Source organism: Lonchura striata, chromosome Z (genome assembly GCF_050655825.1).
Source record: "Lonchura striata isolate lonStrDom1 chromosome Z, ASM5065582v1, whole genome shotgun sequence".
In the NCBI taxonomy this organism is placed as follows: domain Eukaryota; kingdom Metazoa; phylum Chordata; class Aves; order Passeriformes; family Estrildidae; genus Lonchura; species Lonchura striata.
The window spans coordinates 50,827,470-50,848,211 of NC_140740.1; the positions used below are offsets into that span (position 1 = coordinate 50,827,470).

The window sequence follows — 20,742 nt, forward strand, 5'->3', positions numbered from 1 at the left end:
CCCTCTTAAGCAGAGAAGATTCTGTACCAGGGATGGGGTAACCCTGAATGTATGGACAAACTGGGAATGAGGTGCTGGAAAGCAGGACTGCAGAGAGGTGTCCTGGTCAATGGTGAGTTGAAGATGAGCCAGCAGTGCCCTGGCAGCCAGGAGGGCCAACCCTGTCCTGGGGGCATCAGGCACAGCATCAGCAGCCAGGAAGGGAGGGGATTGTCCTGCTCTGCTCAGCACTGGGGCAGCCTCACCTCGAGTGCTGGGGGCACCTTGGGGTGCCACAGTGTAAGAAAGACATGAAGCCATTAGAGAGTGTCCAAAGGAGGGCAATGAGGGTAGTCAAGTGTCTGGAGGGGAAGCCATCTGAGAAGTTGCTGAGATCTCTTGGTCTGTTCAGCCAGGACAAGAGGAGACTGAGGGGAGACGACACTGCAGTTACAGCTTCCTCATGAATGGAAGCAAAGGGGCAGCACAGATCTCTTCTTTGTGGAGACCAGTGACAGAACCTAAGACGATGGCCCAAAGATAAGTCAGGGGATATTTAAATGTTAGGAAAAGGTTCTTCACAGAGAGGTTGGTTGAGCACTGGAGCAAGCTTCCCAGGGAAGTCATCACAGCACCAAGTCTGCCAGAATTCAAGAAACATTTCGAGAGTCTGTAATTCTGTAGTTTATTTACAGTATAAATTTTGCATGCTAATACTTTTTAAACACAAGATGATGTCTCTCTTATCTTTGTATTTAGCCATGAGCAGAGGCAAATGACAGGAAGATAAAATAATGGGAGTCCTAATCTAGGAAAGTACAAAAAAATTAATTTAGCTTTAGTAGTTTGGTTTTATATCCATATTAATGGATATGTGCCACAAATTGTTCTCTGTTTGTGCCTTCCTTTCATACATTAAAATGGTGATAAAATGTTTTCCTCTCTCACAAGATAAATCCATTCCTATTCAAGGGAATGTGAGATATCATTGTGATGAAAGCCATGAGAAACTAATAATTCTGGGTGCAGCATAAGCTTGGGAAGATTTGCACTAAATGAAGGAGTGGCCAGAAACTGAATGAGCAGGGCTGAACAACTGCCCTTTCTATTAGTTCTCATCCATCCCATGCACTAAATGAGGCGGGGATCCTGTGGGAAAAAAACACCGAGCCATCATGTAATTATGGACTGTGCACACAGTTAACAATGAATCCACGCGAGGAGTCAGAACAGAGGCTGTGCAAATACAAGCACATCTATTGACTCTCCTAGCATTTGAGTTCTTTTCACTACATGCAAAAGTTTTCTGTGCAGGGTGGTCTGGGGCTGCTATACCTAAATCATAAAGGTGCCCTTTTACGGGTCTATTAGTTTTCTCAGAATTTTCCTTAATATATAAATGATGTATACTCACACACAACAGATGCACACATGCCTATGCACACATGTGCTTACAACGGTGTCTGCTGTAATGTACTGGTAAGGGGTATTCTAATTCACACAGAGAATCTACATCCCACCCCTGAATTTCCATGCTCTTACTAAAGTACTTATCTTTCCAGTGGAGAATGGGTTATGCAAAGGGATCACACATAGAAGAAATTTTGTTATGACTGTGGGAGGAGTAGCCAGGGGAACTGCAATTAGTGGATCGAGAATATAAACCTCTTATACAGGAATGTTCAGGAGATCGGCAGCATTCCTTCAGTCCAGAGCCTGCAGTAGCAGCAGAGAAATGTTATAAAGCTACTGAATTAGAGAAGTGTTTTTTGCCCTCCCACTTTTGGTTTTGCTTACTGCTTGTTTACTGGGACAGCACAGAGGTACAACACAGATAGAAACCAGCTCTGTTTACCCCAACTAGGATGTTCATACTGAAACCTAATTTTTATGTCAATATTTTGATGTTTTCACTGCTGACTGTTTTAGCAGGCTCAGCCAAATACTGCAGAATTATAGACTGAGTTTGGAGGTGGAAAAATATCAAGTGAACAGCTTTCTTTTTCTTTCTTTATGGCTTTTAAAAGATACTATAATAAATTACAGGTGAGAAACTCTTAGAATATAGACTGCCTAAGTATAGATCTTCCTGTCTGGAAGATTTTCTGCTTGCATTTCACTTTCTGGGTAGCAATTACTAACAAATGCCATGTTGCATTTGTGCAGCCTTTGCAACAATAATAAAATAGATTTTCACTCTGTTAGCTGTTCAGTGATAATTTTCAGAAGCTACTGTTCTGTTCTACAGCTTTTACAGAAGCTGTTGTTCTATTTTGACAGAAGACAGTGTACCCACATTTCTTGTTAAACAAATGTTTATTCAGAAGAAATACTTTTATTCAGAAGAAATACGAAAAAGCATCCCACAGTGGTAAAAGTTAAAAGATACAATACCAGTAATTTTTCAATGAGTAATGCCTTAAAAATTCATTTTAACACTTTGCAGCAATCCCATTATATTTGATTTGAACAAGTAATGAACATGGAGTTTTAGCCATAAATATATTTATTTATTTTCATTATTTTATGTATCATATGACCAATTTAGTCAGTCTTATTGATACATAATTGCAGTGTCTACACACATTAACCCTAAGAACATGGAAGAACTATGCAGTTGTATAGTTGCCTGCACGCCTACTCAGTTCTTTGGCGTATCACTAATTTAGTGCAGACAGAGTACCACTGAAAAATAAATGATCCATTAGCGGTGACAGTAGAATATTCACATGTATTCATTGCACCTAATATGCATGGTCATGTTTTATGTTTGGGTGCTGCAGCTGATGATTACACATAAAATTGATATTTGATACCCAGATGATGGTTGAATAGCAAATAGATAAGAGAAATAGCAAATAGAAAGTAAAGTTGCATATAGCTTTTCAGTATACTATCAGTGATTTTACATGCAGTAAAAAATAGCTTATAGGCCACTATCTCTTGATTTTATGCTTGGTATCCCCACTGCATTACGCCTCCTTTGAGATTTACTGTATTTTGAAGCAGCAATAAAAGTCACTTTTATAAAATGAAATCTCAGCATCACTGAAGGTGAGATCAACAGTCACTGACTTAATAGAGCCAACATTTTTTATGTTTATAAACTAAACAGGCTGTGTTGCACAAGGTACCTGACTTTCCCTCATGATTGTACTATACTCATTCATCAAAAGGAGCTGCTTCCACTGATCCAGCCACATTGGTCACTACAGGTTTTTGATTAATCTGCACTACAGCAAAAGCAACAGATGTTCCATTTTTTGCACATTCTCACCCTCTTTATTGGGAGCTTACTGTAAATGTCTTCTGATTTCCAGTGACTTTTGATACATAAGGGTAAAATGGTATTTATCATTATAAATTACATGTTGACTTTGCTTTTATTTGCAACTTGATCATTCAGACAACAGCATCAAAAATGAACGTTAAGAATAAATGTTATTTCTACAATGAATAAGCATGGAAATATTTGATTTCTGTACCCTTTCTTTAGCCAAATCTAGTAGTAAACTACAATACTTCGAAGAAAAGGGCATTATCAAAATAGCATGATAACTATACCTATCTATTTCGTCTAGAAGAATTTCCAAACATTTTATTATCAGTTTATAGCTTATAATACATATATTACTATAGTGAAAATTTATCTTCAAACTAAACGGAAATTAAATCTTAACCTAAATGTTCTGAGTATATTTTGAGCAACACTACAGTATAAAGTAGAACATTATACTCTATACTAGACTTCAGATAAGTCTTAGAGAATTATAGTCTATCATTAGTACAACACAGAAAAATAGACTGTAGCAATAATGGAACATGGCTGGATGTAGCTACATGTCAGTGTAGCTAACACTATTGCAGTTGGAATGGCAGGTCAGTGATGTATGGTCTTCTCTGATGGCCACTTTTGATTTCTTCTTTTATAACATAATGTTATCATAATTTCTTTTTTCAGGATACTATCCTACCCAGAGTGGCTGTCTTTGGTGCTTAATAGGTGAAAGCCAAAGAAAACCTGTTGCCAGAGATTGTTGTTCTCTAGGCCCTTCAATAGATGTGAACTGGCCTCTTTGGGAATAGATACTTAAAGACGTGTTTCTACATGGACTGTCAGAAATATGGAAAGGAAGTGAAAAATTAACTAACTTTTGCTTATATTCCTTCAATTTTAAATGCTCAGATAAATTGGAATACAAATTTGTGCAAAGCATTGGAGGACAAAAGGCTGAAATCCCAAAAAAGGTTAATTGTACATTTCAAAGAGACACCAATTAACTTGCAATCAGCATTCATGACTCTTCTTGTTTTCACAAGTGGGAGTCCAAACTAGAGTTTGATCTTCAATGAAGTTGTTATTTCAAGAGCATTCAGCACCAGAATCGTTATCGTAGATGCAATCTGAAATGGAAATAAAATGCAAAACTATTAATATTGTGTAGTACTTCAACACAAAGATAAAATTATTTATTGTAATTGAATAGAAATAAAATATTGTTCCAAATGTTCAACATACCGTCACCAATATCATCATAAATCTCTCCATCACTGTAAGTTAAAAAAGACAAATAGTATATTTAGAAGTTGAGACATCAGAAGTGTATTTAAAAATACAGTAGCAGTGTGGTGCAGGCAATCTATCAAATAATTAACTTGCTAATTAGGAAAATACAATCTTTGGGGTAACAGAACAATGTTGAGAAGATGGTCAGGTCAAAATATTTTCAGGGAAGGGTAGACTTGGATACATTTCTTTCTAACATGAAAGGGTTGCTTTATTAGAAATCCATTTTATTTATTAATTTTTTATGTAGATATTCTCATAAAGGTATTTCTATAAAGAAATTAAATACTTAATTCTTCTTTTAAAATAGTCACCAGAAAAACTGAATTAAAAACCCAGTCAGTATACCCTTGAAATTCTTTTTGTTTCTGTACTCAGCAATTACATAATAGTTTTGGAGGTGCGACTTTTTATGTAATAAAATTATATAATGTCTATAAAAGATACATGCTCCATGAATAGGAATTTTCAAATATGTGGCCAAGATACATGGGCTGGCCCATGGATGACAGTAAAACTATTTGTACATATAATTCAAACATGTGCCTAAGTGTTAAATGCCTCTAAATTCTAAATGTGACAATTCTAAAAGTGACATCTGATTTGATATTTAAGGGTCTAATATGAAAAGCCTCTTGAAGAAAATGGAGAGGCTTTGTCTGATAAGAGTTTTGGATTAGAACCAAAATGCTGACCTCCATGCAATTTCTTCGACCAACACTGAGTCAAATCTCTATCCCACTAAGACTGAAGTACAAACAAACCTAAAGAAAATTTGGCCCATTTTAGTTAAACATTTGAAAAAGGCATCAATACACCTAATCACATTAACCTGTTGTTCAGTAATAGAGTTTAGTATCAATAATGCTTAATTTATGTGATTTTTCATGGTTTAACCAGACTTTATGGTTAAGCAATGAGGAATTAAGTTCTGGCAAACTTCCTGCATGGATGTATGTGATTAATTTTTGACAAACAAACCATAACTCCTTAAAAATAACTCAATTGTCTAGTTTAGAATGACTAATTTAATTTAGTTTAGACTAAAATAATTATATTTTAATTTTTTTACTAGACCATTTTTTACTAGAACCATTTAGAATATTAAGTGTTACAACAAATTGTTCAAAACAATCACTTTATACTTACTTCTGAACTAAATTGCTTCTCAGAACGTAGCCATCTGTAAAAGTGAAATAAGATGTATTTAAGTTAAATTGAAATACTCATTATCACCTCTGTTGCTAGCATTAATGAAATGCAGTTTTTCTCTTTTATATACTTCAGTCAGAAAGACATAATAGATGGAAAACAATGTACAATGGGCACCTAGTTGATGAAGATTTTGTTATGTGCAATGTTTTGCTTATTCTTATTTGCCTACTTAAATAGTAATAGAAGTTATGCAAGATTAGATTTTCATCTTGTATTTCAGTTTCTTGGTTGCATGAAAGAGATGTGAAACAACAGTTATTAACAAAAACTATAGCACAAAAATGCAGTATAATAATAATAACAAAATAATATTTGCAGTAATATTAAATAACAGAATTATTTAGAGTTTCATACAAGAAAAAAAATATTTTTCAGGATGTGTACACCAATTAAATGTTATTACCTATAAGTGTTTAAAATTTTAACTGTAAGATTAATAAGACCAATAATGAATATGATAAAGGACATACTTTACAAAAGCTACCAAATACTATTTTGTTATTCTGGTGCATTACTAATGAAATCAGATAAAATGATACATATTCTTTTTTAATGTATATAATTTCTTAAAAAAAAAAATCTTTCCTGTTTTGGTGAAAGATATCTACTGAAATACTTTTCAATTGGTATAATGAATACAGAAAAAGGGAAAGCCATAACAGTAATTACATGTTTGTAGGTAAACATTAGTAAGCTGCTACAAAATTAGGAGAGTTCTAAAGAACTATGTTGTTGTGATCTTGTTTTGTATTTGAAATTAATATGTAAATTTCCTTCTTTTAATCATTAGGAGTGTCTATTCAGGGTATCTTGGCTCAGTTGTCTTTCCCTAGTTTTTATTTTCTGGAATAAAGACAGAAGTTGTTTTTTTGAATTTTTTTTTTTTTTAATACATTGTCTTTTCAAAATTCTTTTTAGGGCAGTCCAATGTTTTCCATGACTTCTGAAGTCTCCAGGAAATAATTTAAAATAATTTGGCTAGTCTAAGCTTCTCTGCTTGTTCATATTATGGCATACAAACACAGTGTTTTTGGAAGTCATGTCCATATGACAATGCTTCTACCATTGCAAAGCATTATCTAGGTTATTCTGATGATTACTAATAACCTTAAATATGTGGGAGATACAACCCCTGTTGGTCTCACACTCTTTCAGATTTACTAGTCTAAAGTTACATGTCCAAAGTTTCAGTTTCTAAATAATTTATTATTTGTTTTTATGGTGCTTTCAAATAAGGAAGAAGCCAGCAGGTCAGCACACTCCATGTTGATTACTTGGCAAGCACTGAAAGCTATAACACATTGTACCAGCTGCTCACTGACAATGTAAAGAAAGCTCAGAGAGGTCAAAAATTAAACTTTGGGCCACTGAAGTCCATTTATGTCCTACTGATTAGGCAAAATCTACAAAGCTGAATTGAAAGCTTTTGTGTATTTCAAAATGTGTGAGTTCAGACCAAGAAGGAATTTGAGATGGTAGATAAAAATCAGTTCCTTGTTTCACTTCTGACATTTCAAATAATTTCATAACCTTTAAAATCAGCCATAGCAGAATATGTTCATAAGATCATCAGCCCTTGCTTAGAAAGGTGACAATACATTGAAATATAAATTGTGGTTTTGTTTAATTGTTGGCTTGAAGCTATAGAAGTGCTTCATAAGTTAATGGTTAAATCAAAGAATTCATGTGCAAGACAATAACAAAAGCATCTTTAGTTGTGGATTTTCAGTCTACCTAGCCTTCAGAAGGTAAAATCATAACTTTAAGATCTGAGAAACTAGAACAACTAGAGCAAATAAACAAAACTGTCATGCACATAAGTAGAATTCAAACTTTGCTAACTAATGTGTTAGCAAAGACTGGGATCTATTCAGAGGTTTTCAGGGGGGATATTTTTATTTGTTTTGCTCTTTTATGCATAGCAAAGCAGTAGCTCCTGTCATTATTTGAAAGGCTTTGAAGACTATGACAGGAAAACAGCTAACATGAACTACTTTATACTTTGTTATTAGCTTGATTCAAAAAAATGTGGCTTTGAAAGCTGTTTTTTTTTTTTGGGAAGTGGCTCTACTAGTGCAATCCATATTTTGAAAAACATATGTGTTGTTATGCAAGAAATTCTTCCTCTCCCTGCAGGCCTGCCAGGAAGAAGGCTGTACTCCAGACTGTAACAGTTGAGTACAGGAGGGAAAAAAATAAAAGGAAGGTGGTTGAATCCTCTTCAGAGGTTTATAGCATTGGACTGTATTCTACATAGGTCAGAGGTAAAAAGCAAAGGTGAGCAGGAGGATGCTGCTACTTTGAAAGTAGGCTGTTCCAGAACAAAGTGAATTTTCATTAGGAGATTTGGAAAGTGTTGTAACAGAAGCTCATTAAGAAACTGAAACCATCAGGAGATGGTTTTGGACTTCTCCAAAAATTCAAAGATTTCTGCCAGTGCAAACCCTGGCCAAGGATTTCAAAGAAACACTGAAAGGCCTTGTGCAGCTCCCAGAACAAACAGACATGCCAGCAAGGACATATGCATTGGATTAGCTGGGAGCTGGGGGGAAGACTCCAAAGCAATGTTCCCCCCAGCCTGTTGAAAAGATTAAACTGCATCTCTTCCAAAGCAAGAATATTGTTATTGATTTTCTCTTGGCTGCAATCAATGGGCTAGTGCTATCCAGAGGTGCAGCAAGGATTTTAGTTTTACTAGACTCAGTGGGCTATCATAGCCACAAGCCACACTCCTTTTGGAAAAGGGGAGACACAGAAGCAAGAAAAACATCTGCTGATCCTAGCTGCAAAGAAAAACTTTAGTTAAAAAATGGTGGTTTTTTTTTTTTTTTTTCTAATACTTAGTATATCTTGTCCATTGGAAGTGTTTTGGATTTTTTTAAGGCACACCAGTGTTAAAACACAGTAATAAGACAACAATCTGCCTCTTGTTAACCACCAGGCAATGTAAACCTTGGTAAACCAGGGAAGAGAGATTTTACATATCCTACTCAACTCTTCTCTGACAATTTGATATGTACGACAGTTTTTTAACATAACTTACATTTTCCTTCTTTGTTCCTGCAGAGGACCTTGGTATCATCTGTACTTTCAATAATGTCAAGAGATTCCCCTGGTTTAATTTGTAAGTCTTTATGTCCCCATCTTTTCTGTGATAAATCCTGGATTGTGGTTGTGGAGTAAAGAACTTTTATTTCACCATCAAACTGAAAAGGAGAAAAAAATCCCCAAACTGTGGTTAAAAGCCATTAGTGTTTTTCCATTAATATTCCCATTTATTACTAATTTTTTTTTTAAATTAACAAATATTTGTATATGCTACAATATGCGTATGTGCCCATACTTGCCATTTGGACTTCGAGATGCTCAGATCACTATTTTTACATGTAGTAATCCTTTCCCTTTCAAAAGCAAGCAATGGGTAACAAATTAGAAAGCACTATACAGATACTTTGTTTTTATATTTTATGTGATGAAAACACTTTGAACAAAAACTTACTTTGAACTTTTTTCTGAACTCTTTCTCTTCTTTTTCCATCTTTTTGAGCTTTTGTGCACCTTTTTCATCTGACTTAGGTTTTCCAAAACTTCCTGATTTTGATGAACTAAATCAAGAGGTTACAGGTAAAACACAATTAGGAACAGAAGTATTAGCACACTTTCTGATAATTTTTGGTGAAAATGCATTTGCCTTCATGTGTCTTTATCATGCTTTTGTTGCTCTGAAAAACTAATATTGAGAATACAATACAGATTTGACTTCAAAATAAATAAAAAAGTTGGGTCTGTCTTTCCTACTTCTACTTCTCCCCAATATTTCTATATCTATCACATAAGTGAATATCAAAAATGAATGTTAAGTATCTATCTACTAAGACACTTTAGAATCCCTCAGTAAGAACCAGTTTTTGAAGACTGTGCACCTCTAGGCAATAAGCAGAATGACATATCACACTGTGGAAAGCAGCTGGAACATCTTAGCCTTGTGTGTGCTAGACTTATGTGCCTGCAGACTTTGTTACACCAGGGAATTTGCATTACATGATCTATTTCAAGTTCTGTTGTTTTTTGCACATCCCTGATAGCACTGACTTGCTGAAGACTGTTGGTTTCATGCCCTAACTGCACTTTCTGATGATGCACCTGGGAGTGTAAAGTCTGATTCTACTTTTTGATCCTTGCTGATCTCGCCAGGATGAGAGTTTTACTGATGATGAATATGTGTGTGAGTGTATGTGTGTGTGTGTGTGTGTGTGTGTGTGTGTGTGTGTGTGACCCACTCTAGATTTAACTTAGAAGGATTTAACTTAGAAGGACCCCATATTTTCCTGTGGATACACAAACCAAAGAGATCTCTAAGAGATCTCTCTCTTTTTATATCTCCAGACTACATTATTGTAGTGCACTGTCACTCCATCTGAGTGGAGTAAGCGACAACAGGATGTGACATGTCACAGTCATCCTCACAGATGCAACTGTGCCAGTAACACTGTACTCCAGAGATTGACATAATTTTCTGGTTCAGGATAGAAGTTTTTCAAGCTGAACTTGCACCTCCAAATTTGTTGAATACTTTAAACATGGGCACTTCCTTCTTTTCTCTTAAAATACTGCAGCAGCTGAGATAAAGTATCTATCCTAACAGTCCCTAACTTTTGATAGAAAAAGAACTACATTCTAAAATTAAGTTACTTTAAGCTGGTGCATCATTTTCTATCTCTTTTCCATCATGGATTGAATATATTGATGTGCAAAACATGCTTACTTATTCTATAATCTAATTATTATTTCAATCTATAATGGAAGAAAGAGCATTCAACTGCCATTATCAGCGGTAGGTTTATGAGAACTACAAAACCTGACAACACCAAATAAAGCAGATACTAGGAACATTCTGCCTGTAGTATATACTTTAAAAAGGTCTCTCTGTGTATTAGATTTCTAAACAGGGAAGTAATATTTTCACTTGCCTGGGAGCAGTTGGAAGAGAAGGGAAGTCTGAAGAATCTACGTCATCATAAACATTGTCTCCATAATCTGAAACAATAGTGTTCAAAAGAATGAAACATTATTATGTGAAAAATGAGATGTGAATATATTGTGTTACATTGTATTTTATTTTAGCTAAATTGATAAGAAACTATGGCAAGTACTGTAGCCATTTACTGTCTATGGTAACTGCAGGTTCTATTTTGCACAACCTGCGCAAGACAACCCAACCTTTTCAGATTAAGATTCTTTATTAATAATAACAGATATTCACTGAAATTCTAATCTTCTAAAGCAAGTTTTAGCACATGAGATAGACTTTAATTTTCAGTTTAATTTATCAAATTCCCAGTGTATTGCACTAAAGTATATTTTTGAGTTTGATTTTAATGCACATTCAATAACTTCTATAGCACCCTGGTCAATGCAACATTTCTTAGAAGTGGATATGAATTATCATATGGGTATGTTAGGTTTTAGGCCATCTTGCAATGCCAAAGCAATGGAGAGAATTCTTAGCCCAAGGATACATTTTCAATCATGTTCAGCGTGTTTGTAGAGGGGAAGCAATTGTTTGACTTATTAAACTGATGGCTAGAAAAATCAGCAGGATATAGAAGGTTTAGAAATCTGTTCTGGAAGCAGACTCAAAAATTCTAATAACTTTTGATGATTCTTATATGTTCTTTTACAGAGACACTGCAAGTGATAAAAATAGAAAAAATAATTTCTATTTACTTCTGAGTGCTTATTTCCAGATGCTTCTACTTAATGCCAAATAAAATGGACTAATGTAAATCTCAGGTAGAAAAAACACATTAAATACATTAAATTGTTTACCAAGGAGCTTGCAATGTATATGTATCTCCTTGTCTGCAGTCAGATCAGTCACAATATTTTAAAGTTGTTTACTGGAACTGGGTAAGCAATAGGAAGTCCTGTTTCCTTCCTTGGATGTATTTTTGTAACTAGCACGATACAGAGCAATGTATACAGAAAAAAATCAGGAATCAATATGGAGATTGAACAATAGGCTATTAATTACCTTTTCCAGACTGCTTTGTTGAAGAAGGCATGCTGGGGGAAAAAAAAAGGTCATTAAGTATCTATATCACATTAACAGCCTTTTTTTGTAACCTAAATAATTTTAAAAACTTGCAACACAAGGGCTTCAAGTAATTTCCAGACATTTTGAAGTGCCACTAACTCCAGCAGTACCTGGGGACTAAATATATTTTTATCAATTAAAATAAACTGCTTCAGAGCCAGGTGACTGAAGAATGTGGCAGAAACACCACCTGCTGATTTATTCTCTAGATAAGATGGATAGAAGACAATCTTTGCATTTTTCTATTTGGCATATTATTCCTAAAATTTTGGTTAATGGGCCTAGATTTACCAGTTCATCTCAGCTACATTGTACTGGTGAGAAAAGTAAATTTTAACTCAGTATGCAGCAAATTTACATGACCAGTGGCACAAAGATTATAGATTATTCTGGTGCTTTTCACCAGAAAAAGAATTTGGCATATTTTGATTACCAGACTTTTGCAACAAAAAAAAATACAGCTTGTTAATAGAATAATTATGCAGGTGAAAAGAAAGCTCTGCGTTTTTGCAGAAAAGTATCATCCTGAGCTGCAATTTGATGCATGATTCTTTAGGCTGCTGTGAGGATATGTTAGTAGCATGTGATCAATGCTTTATTAGAATTAGTTAATGTGCACTTTGATTTCCAGGCAGACTCTTACAACAAATTTTCATTTTCTTCTGCCTCATTGACTTTGGCTGTTTTTTCTCGTACACTTTTCTTTTTGTCATCTTTGACCTTTAGTCTCTTCAAGATTCCCCAGGGCCAGATACCATTCTTATCTTCATCCTGCGATATAGACCTTTGGAGTATGCATGTGATTATCACAATGTACAATGTAATGTTCTTCTTAAAAGGCCCAGTAAAATTCTCCATTGATGCAAATAATTATCATTAATTCCCAAAGTGAAGTTGCTTACCCAAATCCTAACATGCTAAACTAGAAATATGTATGTTAGGCCACATGTAGCTACTGAGATGTATTTGTAGTACAGAGATTGATCTAGTGGCTTACTGTTTTCATGTTGTTACTCAGCAATCTAGAATTTTAGTCTGCTATTTTAATTTCAGATCTATTCTGTCTAGTTGGAAATTGGGAGATTTTCATGATTACAGACTGCTTTTGGTGACATCAAAATTACAGAACAAAACTTCTTAAAAAGACTGAAGAACCATTTTCTCTAGCTTGACATATCCATTTTGATGTATACCAACTTGCTGATCATCCTAATACCTACTAATTGTTATGCTTGATTCAAAACCACTAAAAACTGAAAACATTCTTTCAAAGAAGCAAATTATTTAAAAGATATAAAAACATACCTAGCTATAGCATCTTCATCATCAATTCCATCATAAATGTCTTGATCAGAAGGAGGAGGTGGGAACATGTCTTTAACAGATCAAATAGTGAGTTAATGCAATTATATTTCATGTTGCTGAATAAGCTATTCATTATAGGCTTCTTTACTGTATCAGATGTGTTTGTAATTTATGCAATATCCTTGCAAATTGAATCTTTCAGTAAACTGGCACAGACCCTTTATTAAAACAGAAATTTAGACTTATCCCAGTTTAGAATGCCACTCACAGCATTTAAATGTGGCACTGCCAATCACAAGAGCATGGATACTGAAAAGAAATGCTCTTACAGTGTAGGCAATGAAATTCTAAATGGCTGATTTTGGCGCAGACCTTATGATGACTTTTAAGTTTTTATGTGTGACTCAGGTGATGACTGAACATGCCAGGCTAACACTCTCAGCAGCTGACATCTTGTTTTCATCCAAAGAAGTCAGAGACAAGAGCAATGTAATCTCCCCATTTTGGTCTCAGTTTTAACCTTTGTGCCCCACCTCCTTCAGTGCAGGGTTAGCTTGGTTTTCATGTCCAATTCTAGGCACTGGTCACAGTAGACACTGAAATCTATACTTGGCTGGCAGAAGATTCATTTGGTACTGCCAGGGGATGCTTCTGCCATGAACAGTATCTAAACTTGAAGCTGAGAAGATGAGCTGTGCTCTTGTGATTAACAAAGAATGCTGCATAAATATATGTGCTAACAAAGGGAAAACTGTTTCAATGTGTCAGCTTGACAACATGAAGCTCTTGCAGTTGGGCCTCCAGTGTGCTGCTGCTATTGAAGTTCCCCTTAACTCTGTCAGCAAAATGAAGCTTTAATTTATAGTAGTGCTGGCTATTTCAGAACTGGATTTCTCCGTTACAAAACCTCTTGCTCATGTTATTATTTCTCCAGCTACATCTGTACTGTTTTGTGGGATGATTTGCCTTCACACACAAGTAAAAAGTTTGGAAAGCTGGTAATTCACAGTATCTGGAGACAAACATTCTGTCTCACTCAAGTTCCTATAGGTGGCAGAGAAGTTTAGTTGGCCACTACCCCTCCTTGTTTGTTGCCTATTAGCTAACATTTAACTTGCTTATGGATAATTAATGCATTATGTTGAAGCTGCAGAAGTCAGCTTGTCAGAAGTCAGATCGTGAGGGTAAGAAATACACAGAACCGCCCCCCCCCCCCCCCCAAACATGTAAGTAGAACTTACTTCCACCTCCACCTTGGTCACCACTTTGACTGGAAAAGCAAACAAAAGACATTTTAAAGAAAAGCAGTCATCCTTCAGAAAAAGAAAACACCATGATCACTCATCACTTCTTCAAATATTAATTCTAAAGATTTTGGCCTTGGCAAAAATATTTAGAATGTATTTTATATTTCTGTTGATATTCTTAAATTGAAGTAAGAAATGTGCCTTTGAACCGTAAGATAATTTGTGTTGGAGGGGATCTCAGGAGATCATATAGTCAGACCTGATGGGAATACAAATATAATCTGACTGAGCACTACACAGTAGATCCAGACCCTTTAGATTCATTCCTTATGAGGTAATATTCTTGAAATTAAATGGTAAATAAGTTAATTTATTGCTCAGCTAGCTTTCACTGGGTATAAGTGTATGTTTCTAACAACATGGAAGGATTCCATATTAGCCTACATTCTAGCAGTAGTTGAAAAAAGCCTGAGAGGTTCATAGTAGCTGAGATTATTTCCAGGTCAAAGCCTTGCCTAAAATTATACATCAAAACAAGGTACTTGTTAAACTCTTGGTCCAATGAATACTAAAATACAACACTCCTAGTCATTTATTAATTTTGGAATATTAGCAATACTACTGATAATGAGATAATACTATTTGACTAAGAACTTTTTTTTTGGAATGGCATTCTTCCAGTGGTTTCAAAACATATTGATATATGTCAAACCTTTCGACACTTCATGCTCATGAACTGAACAGAGTGCTATTAATCACTAGAGAAGAAAAAAATGTCAAAATACAGCTTAAAGGATTTAATGAATCTAAGCCAATCATTAATCTTTGAAGCTCCTTGGAATATACTGTTATTTTAGTAAGCAAACAGTGCAATTGTTTTCATTTGAATGCAATACATTTTCTAAATTTTTTGCATTGTGGTGACTGATTGCAACACTTGCCCTACTGAAAAGGATTGGCCAAGGATACCTCTGCAATGAAGTAACTAATGGTGAGATTACCTGAGACCTAGAACAACTAACACGGCTCTCATGGCTAGGTCACAATGCTTTGAGACCAATGTGCAGGGAGGAAAACTGATACTGAGCAACCTGAAAAAATATCCCACACAAAGCTATACTGGTTGCACGAAAAATGCCAGCCTAAAGGCACATGCTGCTGTTGGAGCTCATAGGGATGTTCTATCAGCCGGACAGCTGCTGCTGTCTTTTTATTCCAAGCAGGCCTCTAAGCTGAGGAGCCTCATGGGAAGCAGTAAAAGCAGATGTAATAGCCGAGTGCTTCAAAATGGTTGTCCTGCATATTGAAATCCTTTATACTCATATGCAGATCTCTAATCTGAATCCCAGGCTCTGTTTCTGCACATCAGGATATTTAATGAAGAATGGATTGTTGAATTACATGTAAGCAGCAAAATTTCCTGAGAGGTCTGGCAACATAATTACCACTGTCATGCTAGGCTATGGGATAGCCATGACTCTTGTGACAAGACCACTACGGTATTTCTTGGCCAGCAAGTCTGATCTGCTGCTGGATATGCCACTTCTTTAGCTGCAGATCTATTTGACATGAAAAAGATGACACATGGAAGTAGAGAATCTGCAATATAGCATTGCACTGCAATGCACGGAGACTGTGCCATAGAGAAGAAGCTTCTGATGAATTAGAAAGATATAGCTTATACCCATCTCATGGAATTTGAGAGGCTTTGTTTTCAGGGTTAAATTCATAAGCTGCACTCTTTTCTGAAGTGTTACCCTAGACAAGAGTTCAGAAGTCATTTCTCATCAAAATGAAAGGGGTAGTAAGACTTAAATATTCATGCTAAGGCTCATGAGAGCAATGAGGGTGATCAGGAGTTCCCTGGTGCAGTGAGTGTTTCCATTGCTTTTAGAATTTTTATCTTGCATCTTAAAAAAGGTAGTATGTGACTCCAAAAGACAGAGCAAGTAAAGAGAGAGAGAGGGAAGAGAACTGGAATTCCTGCAGATGATTTGTAATCTTGTATGGCTTGCACTTTTTTCTTCTTTGGATTTCAGTGAAGTAGGTCCTCTTCCAATAGTATGGGTTCCTCTTAAGTATGAGTGCTTACAGATGCTAGATCAAAGAATTCATTTAAACTCCTCTGACCAAATAGGAGCTATTCAGTCTGAATAGCTACTTATAATACTTGCACGTCTCTTATATAAATGGCTGTTTTGTGACATTTTTGTGGGTTTGTTGTTGGAAAACTTTCCCTGTCTAGCTGATCCAGGTGAATCACTTGTTTTTTTTCATGCATTCCTTATACATACCTGCCAGTAGTGTCCTGCTCTCCAACATCATCATACATTTCTTGGTCACTCTCTGCATGTTTCACAGCAGCTCTGGTAGATGGTTTTTGCTTTCTTTTTAAAGAATCATAATCAATCTCCACCATGGTTGTTTTAATGTATCCATCTAAATAAATGAAACCATGCAGTTTGAGGATCATGATATAGGGATGACTTTAACAAGAGGTTCAGAATCAGTGACTATATTATTTTGTATGATTTCTGAAAACTTTCAAGGAAATGTCTCATTCCAAGCAGCCTCATCTATCAACATAAATACAAATATCAGATCTATCTCAGATCCCCCTGTAAACCCTCCTCAGCTGATGTTTAGTCCATATTTATTTGCTTCTCAACTACAGCAGAAGAATTTTCTGTGTAGGAATCATGGGACAGACTCCTTTTCTCAGCTGGCTTTGGGATCACTTGTGGCAGGATAACTACCCCTACCTCCCCTCCAGTCTAACACAGAGAGTTGGTACATAAAGAGATAACCTGTCCTGAAAGGCTCAGCAAAGAGGCATCTGGCACCAAAAAGGCCCAGGCCTCAGCTAGGAATCAACATTTTAGTCTGAAGATTTTGATGTGGGAAGAGATAAAGGAAATATTCTTGACCAAGAGACCCTATTTTAAAAACTACAAGACACATGAGTTATCAGAGACGCAGAAGTCTTCTACACACACACACACACACACACACACACACCCCCTTAAAGTGTGGAAGACCTCTCCCTGGAGTCTGGGCACATGGTTACTTCCCTAAGGATGGTGGGAAAGGATCTTGATGTGTGCTCCACCAACAATGGGATGGTAAAATACATTGAATCCAAAGTTATATTATTTCTTCACTAGCTGTATCATTAATAATAGGCTCCTTTAACCTCATGCTGTATTTACCTACTAGTAGTCTCTTTTTGTCTTTATTTCTGTGTAATAGTTTGTTTTAAGTCTTACGTCTGTTAGTTTTGTGTCTATTAAATCCATTCTATAACAGACCAAATCAACCATTTTCAAAGAACTTGTGAAAGACAGTGGGTTTTGGGGTGGAGGTCACCTCAATAATGCTACTACCTGCTGCCAGAGGCTTGTCAAAAGACAAGGACTTATCTAAATTCCACATCAATTTGTAACACCTCTGCAGTCTTGTGGCATATTTTAGGGCAGCCCATGATATAAACATCCTGACAGGTCATTCAGACAATCATGCGCATTGATTTTTCTTCAGGTTGGCAGACACACTGTAGCTACATTGACCAGAGCAGTTGACTCAGATGAGCATCTCTGTCTCTCCTGAGGGTAATTTTTAACAGGCATAGTGCCTGTACAGAAGAGTGCAAAAGTGTATTTCTGCAAAGTGAAAAATAATCATGCATTTTTTTGAAAATGGAAAATTCACCAGTCTCCTTCTTCTGAGTGAATGCAGTTTTTAGTGCATTTCCTCTCAAATATAAGACACTGATCTTTCATCTTAGTTAAATGATAAGAATTAATTTTCTTTTTTTTTTTTTTTGGTCTTCACAGACCTGGCCTGTGAACATGGAAGGCTGAAGCATTGGTGTAAAAAATTGATCTGTATTATTGAAACTTTTCAATGAGAAGCTTTGTACAGCTTCAAGTTTTGCTGCTGCAAGAATTAATTAATGAAAAGTAAATTAATGAATGGACTGCACATGCATTAGAAAATAACTTTCTCCCAGCCCTCACCAAGGTTTGATTTACTGTGTACAAAATGATTCATGTAACTGACTTTTTTGCACAACTTCAAGTCATTGTGGAAAAGCTGTTATTGGAATTTGCCTTTTGAGATCATTTTGGCCAATCTCTCTAAACAAACATGATCCTCCATTAGAGAAAGTTGTCTAGGACTGTGTCCTGTCAAGTTTTGAAGATCTCCACAGATGGAGACTCCTTCACCTCTTTGACCAACATTTTCACTTGCTTGGTCAGCATCATAGTAAAAGAAGTGTTTTCTGCTGTGTGAATAGAATGTTTGTGTTTCAGTATGTGCCTGTTGCCTCTTGCAATGTCACTGGGTAACTGGAAAGAGCCTGGCTCCATTTTCTTTACATCCTCTCACCAGGTATTTATGAGCAATTATAAGATACCTCTTAATTTTCCTTTCAGCTCTCTCAGATTCTCTTTGTATGAAAGACAGTCAGTTCCTTACTATCTGTATATATCTATCACTACAAGCTGCTCAGCTGGTATCATCTACAATTTTGTAGAACTCTGTTCTACATGTGTGAACTGTCTTACTAATTTTATTGGCATTTTAGTTCCCCTAAAGGTCAAGCAAGTGCTTTTAATAATTCTGTTTGATTTTATGGATCAACCTTTTATAACCCAGGAGCCAGATCATCAACCTCATTATACTCAAAGATCCACTGATGATACTTACACCTTAATAGGAGAAACATCTTGGATTTCAAAGAAAATAAAACTTAGAAGCCACTTAGAAACTTTCCATAGGAATAGGAACAAGAAAAACACTTAAAACAGGCCCTTATAGGCTCTAATTCTATTTTAAGAATACCCATGTTATGTTTAATACAAAGAGATGAAAAAACACGATACCTGTTACTTTCAGGGAGCTGAGTTCTGATGCTATTTGAAGGCTGCTGATGGGGAATTAACCCTCAGTATGTCAGTGAAGGTCCCAGAATACTGTGCCTAACTTGTTCCAGTGCCTATAGGTGTTACATTATGTTGTGCAATAACTCCCTGTTATGAACTGTGCCTCATATGCTGTCTGAGGATGGAAGGGTGACTTGGGGTAATTATTTACTTTGGTGGCCAGTAACTCAGATATGCTAGGGCTAGTCCTTGGTGTAATGCTCACATTTGCTGTCATACAGTGAAACATTCAGGAGCACAGTGAAGAAAGAGAACTTACAGAATCCTTTTATCCTGCCCAGCCACTTTCCTTCTGGGTTATCTGTGAGGCGAATGATTTCAATCTTATCCCCCTGTTTGACAGTCAGTTCATTCCTCCCTCCCTTGTGGTCAACACAAGCTCGTGCCTGATGAAGGACTTCAATGGGTCCTGTTAACTGAAGAAGAAACAGAAGATATCACAGATGTGGAAAAATTTAGTTCTTTCCTAGGCATTCAGAAAAAAAGTAAAAATAATGATATTGATGGTTGTTTCATTGACATTTGAAATAGTGTGGGCAAATAAACAGAAAGCCTTCCTCCTGCTCCAATTATACAGCTTAAATTAAAAATCAGAATTTAAAAGAGAGGGGAATGGCAATATAGCAATTGAAGAACTAACTGGCAAAATCACAGAAATATTAAGATTAAAATCAACAAACTAGCCTACGACATCTTTTATGAATTTAATTCCAATGAGTGTCTCCATTTATTTCCAGCAGAACTACTCATAGAATCATATAATCTCTTAGGTTGAAAAAGAACTCTCAGATCACTGAGCTCTACCATTAATCTAACACTGCCAAGTTCAACTAGACCATGGCCCTAAGCACCACATCTACAGATGTTCTAAATACCTCCACGGAGAGTGATTCTATCACTTCACCGGGTACCTCTTCCAATCCTTTGAAACCCTTGTAGAAATGAAGAAATTTCTTCAACCCATGAAGAAATTTTTCCTAATATTTAAATTAAATATTCCCTATAACAACTTGAGGCCATTTCCTCTTTTCCTATCCCTTGTTACTTGGGAGAAGAGATTGATGCCCACATGGCTAAAACTCCCTGTCAGGCAGTTGTAGAGAGTGAGAAGGTCCCCTCTGAACCACCTTTTCTCCAGAGCAAACAGCCCCAGATCCCTCAGCTGCTCCTCACAGGACTTGTGCTCCAGACCCTTCCCCAGTTCTGTTGCCCTTCTCTGGACACACTCCAATTCCTCACTGGAGTGACAGGCCCAAAACTTGCCATGGGATTAAGGGTGAAGCCTCACCAGTGCCAAGTACAGGGGAACAATCAGACAATCCCTGATCCTGCTGGCCACAGTACTCCTGTCACAAGTCATATGAGTAAATATCATTAATATTAATG

At 36.1% G+C, this 20,742-nt stretch overlaps 1 protein-coding gene across 5 annotated transcripts in view; it reads right to left on the reverse strand.

Moving 5' to 3' along the window:
- Positions 1–2,276: 2,276 nt before the first annotated feature.
- Positions 2,277–20,742, reverse strand: part of FYB1 (FYN binding protein 1) — a 54,735-nt gene continuing 36,269 nt past the window's right edge. For 4 of the 5 annotated variants that reach the window (XM_085568141.1, XM_085568139.1, XM_085568140.1 and 1 more), the window contains exons 8-19: positions 19,616–19,772; positions 16,705–16,849; positions 14,405–14,433; positions 13,164–13,233; positions 12,502–12,642; positions 11,796–11,827; positions 10,732–10,798; positions 9,261–9,366; positions 8,805–8,967; positions 5,696–5,729; positions 4,499–4,530; positions 2,277–4,383 (exon numbers count right to left, since the gene is read on the reverse strand). In XM_085568141.1, coding sequence (XP_085424267.1) covers positions 4,343–4,383; positions 4,499–4,530; positions 5,696–5,729; positions 8,805–8,967; positions 9,261–9,366; positions 10,732–10,798; positions 11,796–11,827; positions 12,502–12,642; positions 13,164–13,233; positions 14,405–14,433; positions 16,705–16,849; positions 19,616–19,772 — 1,017 coding nt within the window. In that variant the 3' untranslated portion in view covers positions 2,277–4,342. The remainder of the gene's footprint in view (positions 4,384–4,498; positions 4,531–5,695; positions 5,730–8,804; positions 8,968–9,260; positions 9,367–10,731; positions 10,799–11,795; positions 11,828–12,501; positions 12,643–13,163; positions 13,234–14,404; positions 14,434–16,704; positions 16,850–19,615; positions 19,773–20,742) is intronic. The other variant, XM_085568142.1, reaches the window with a different exon arrangement.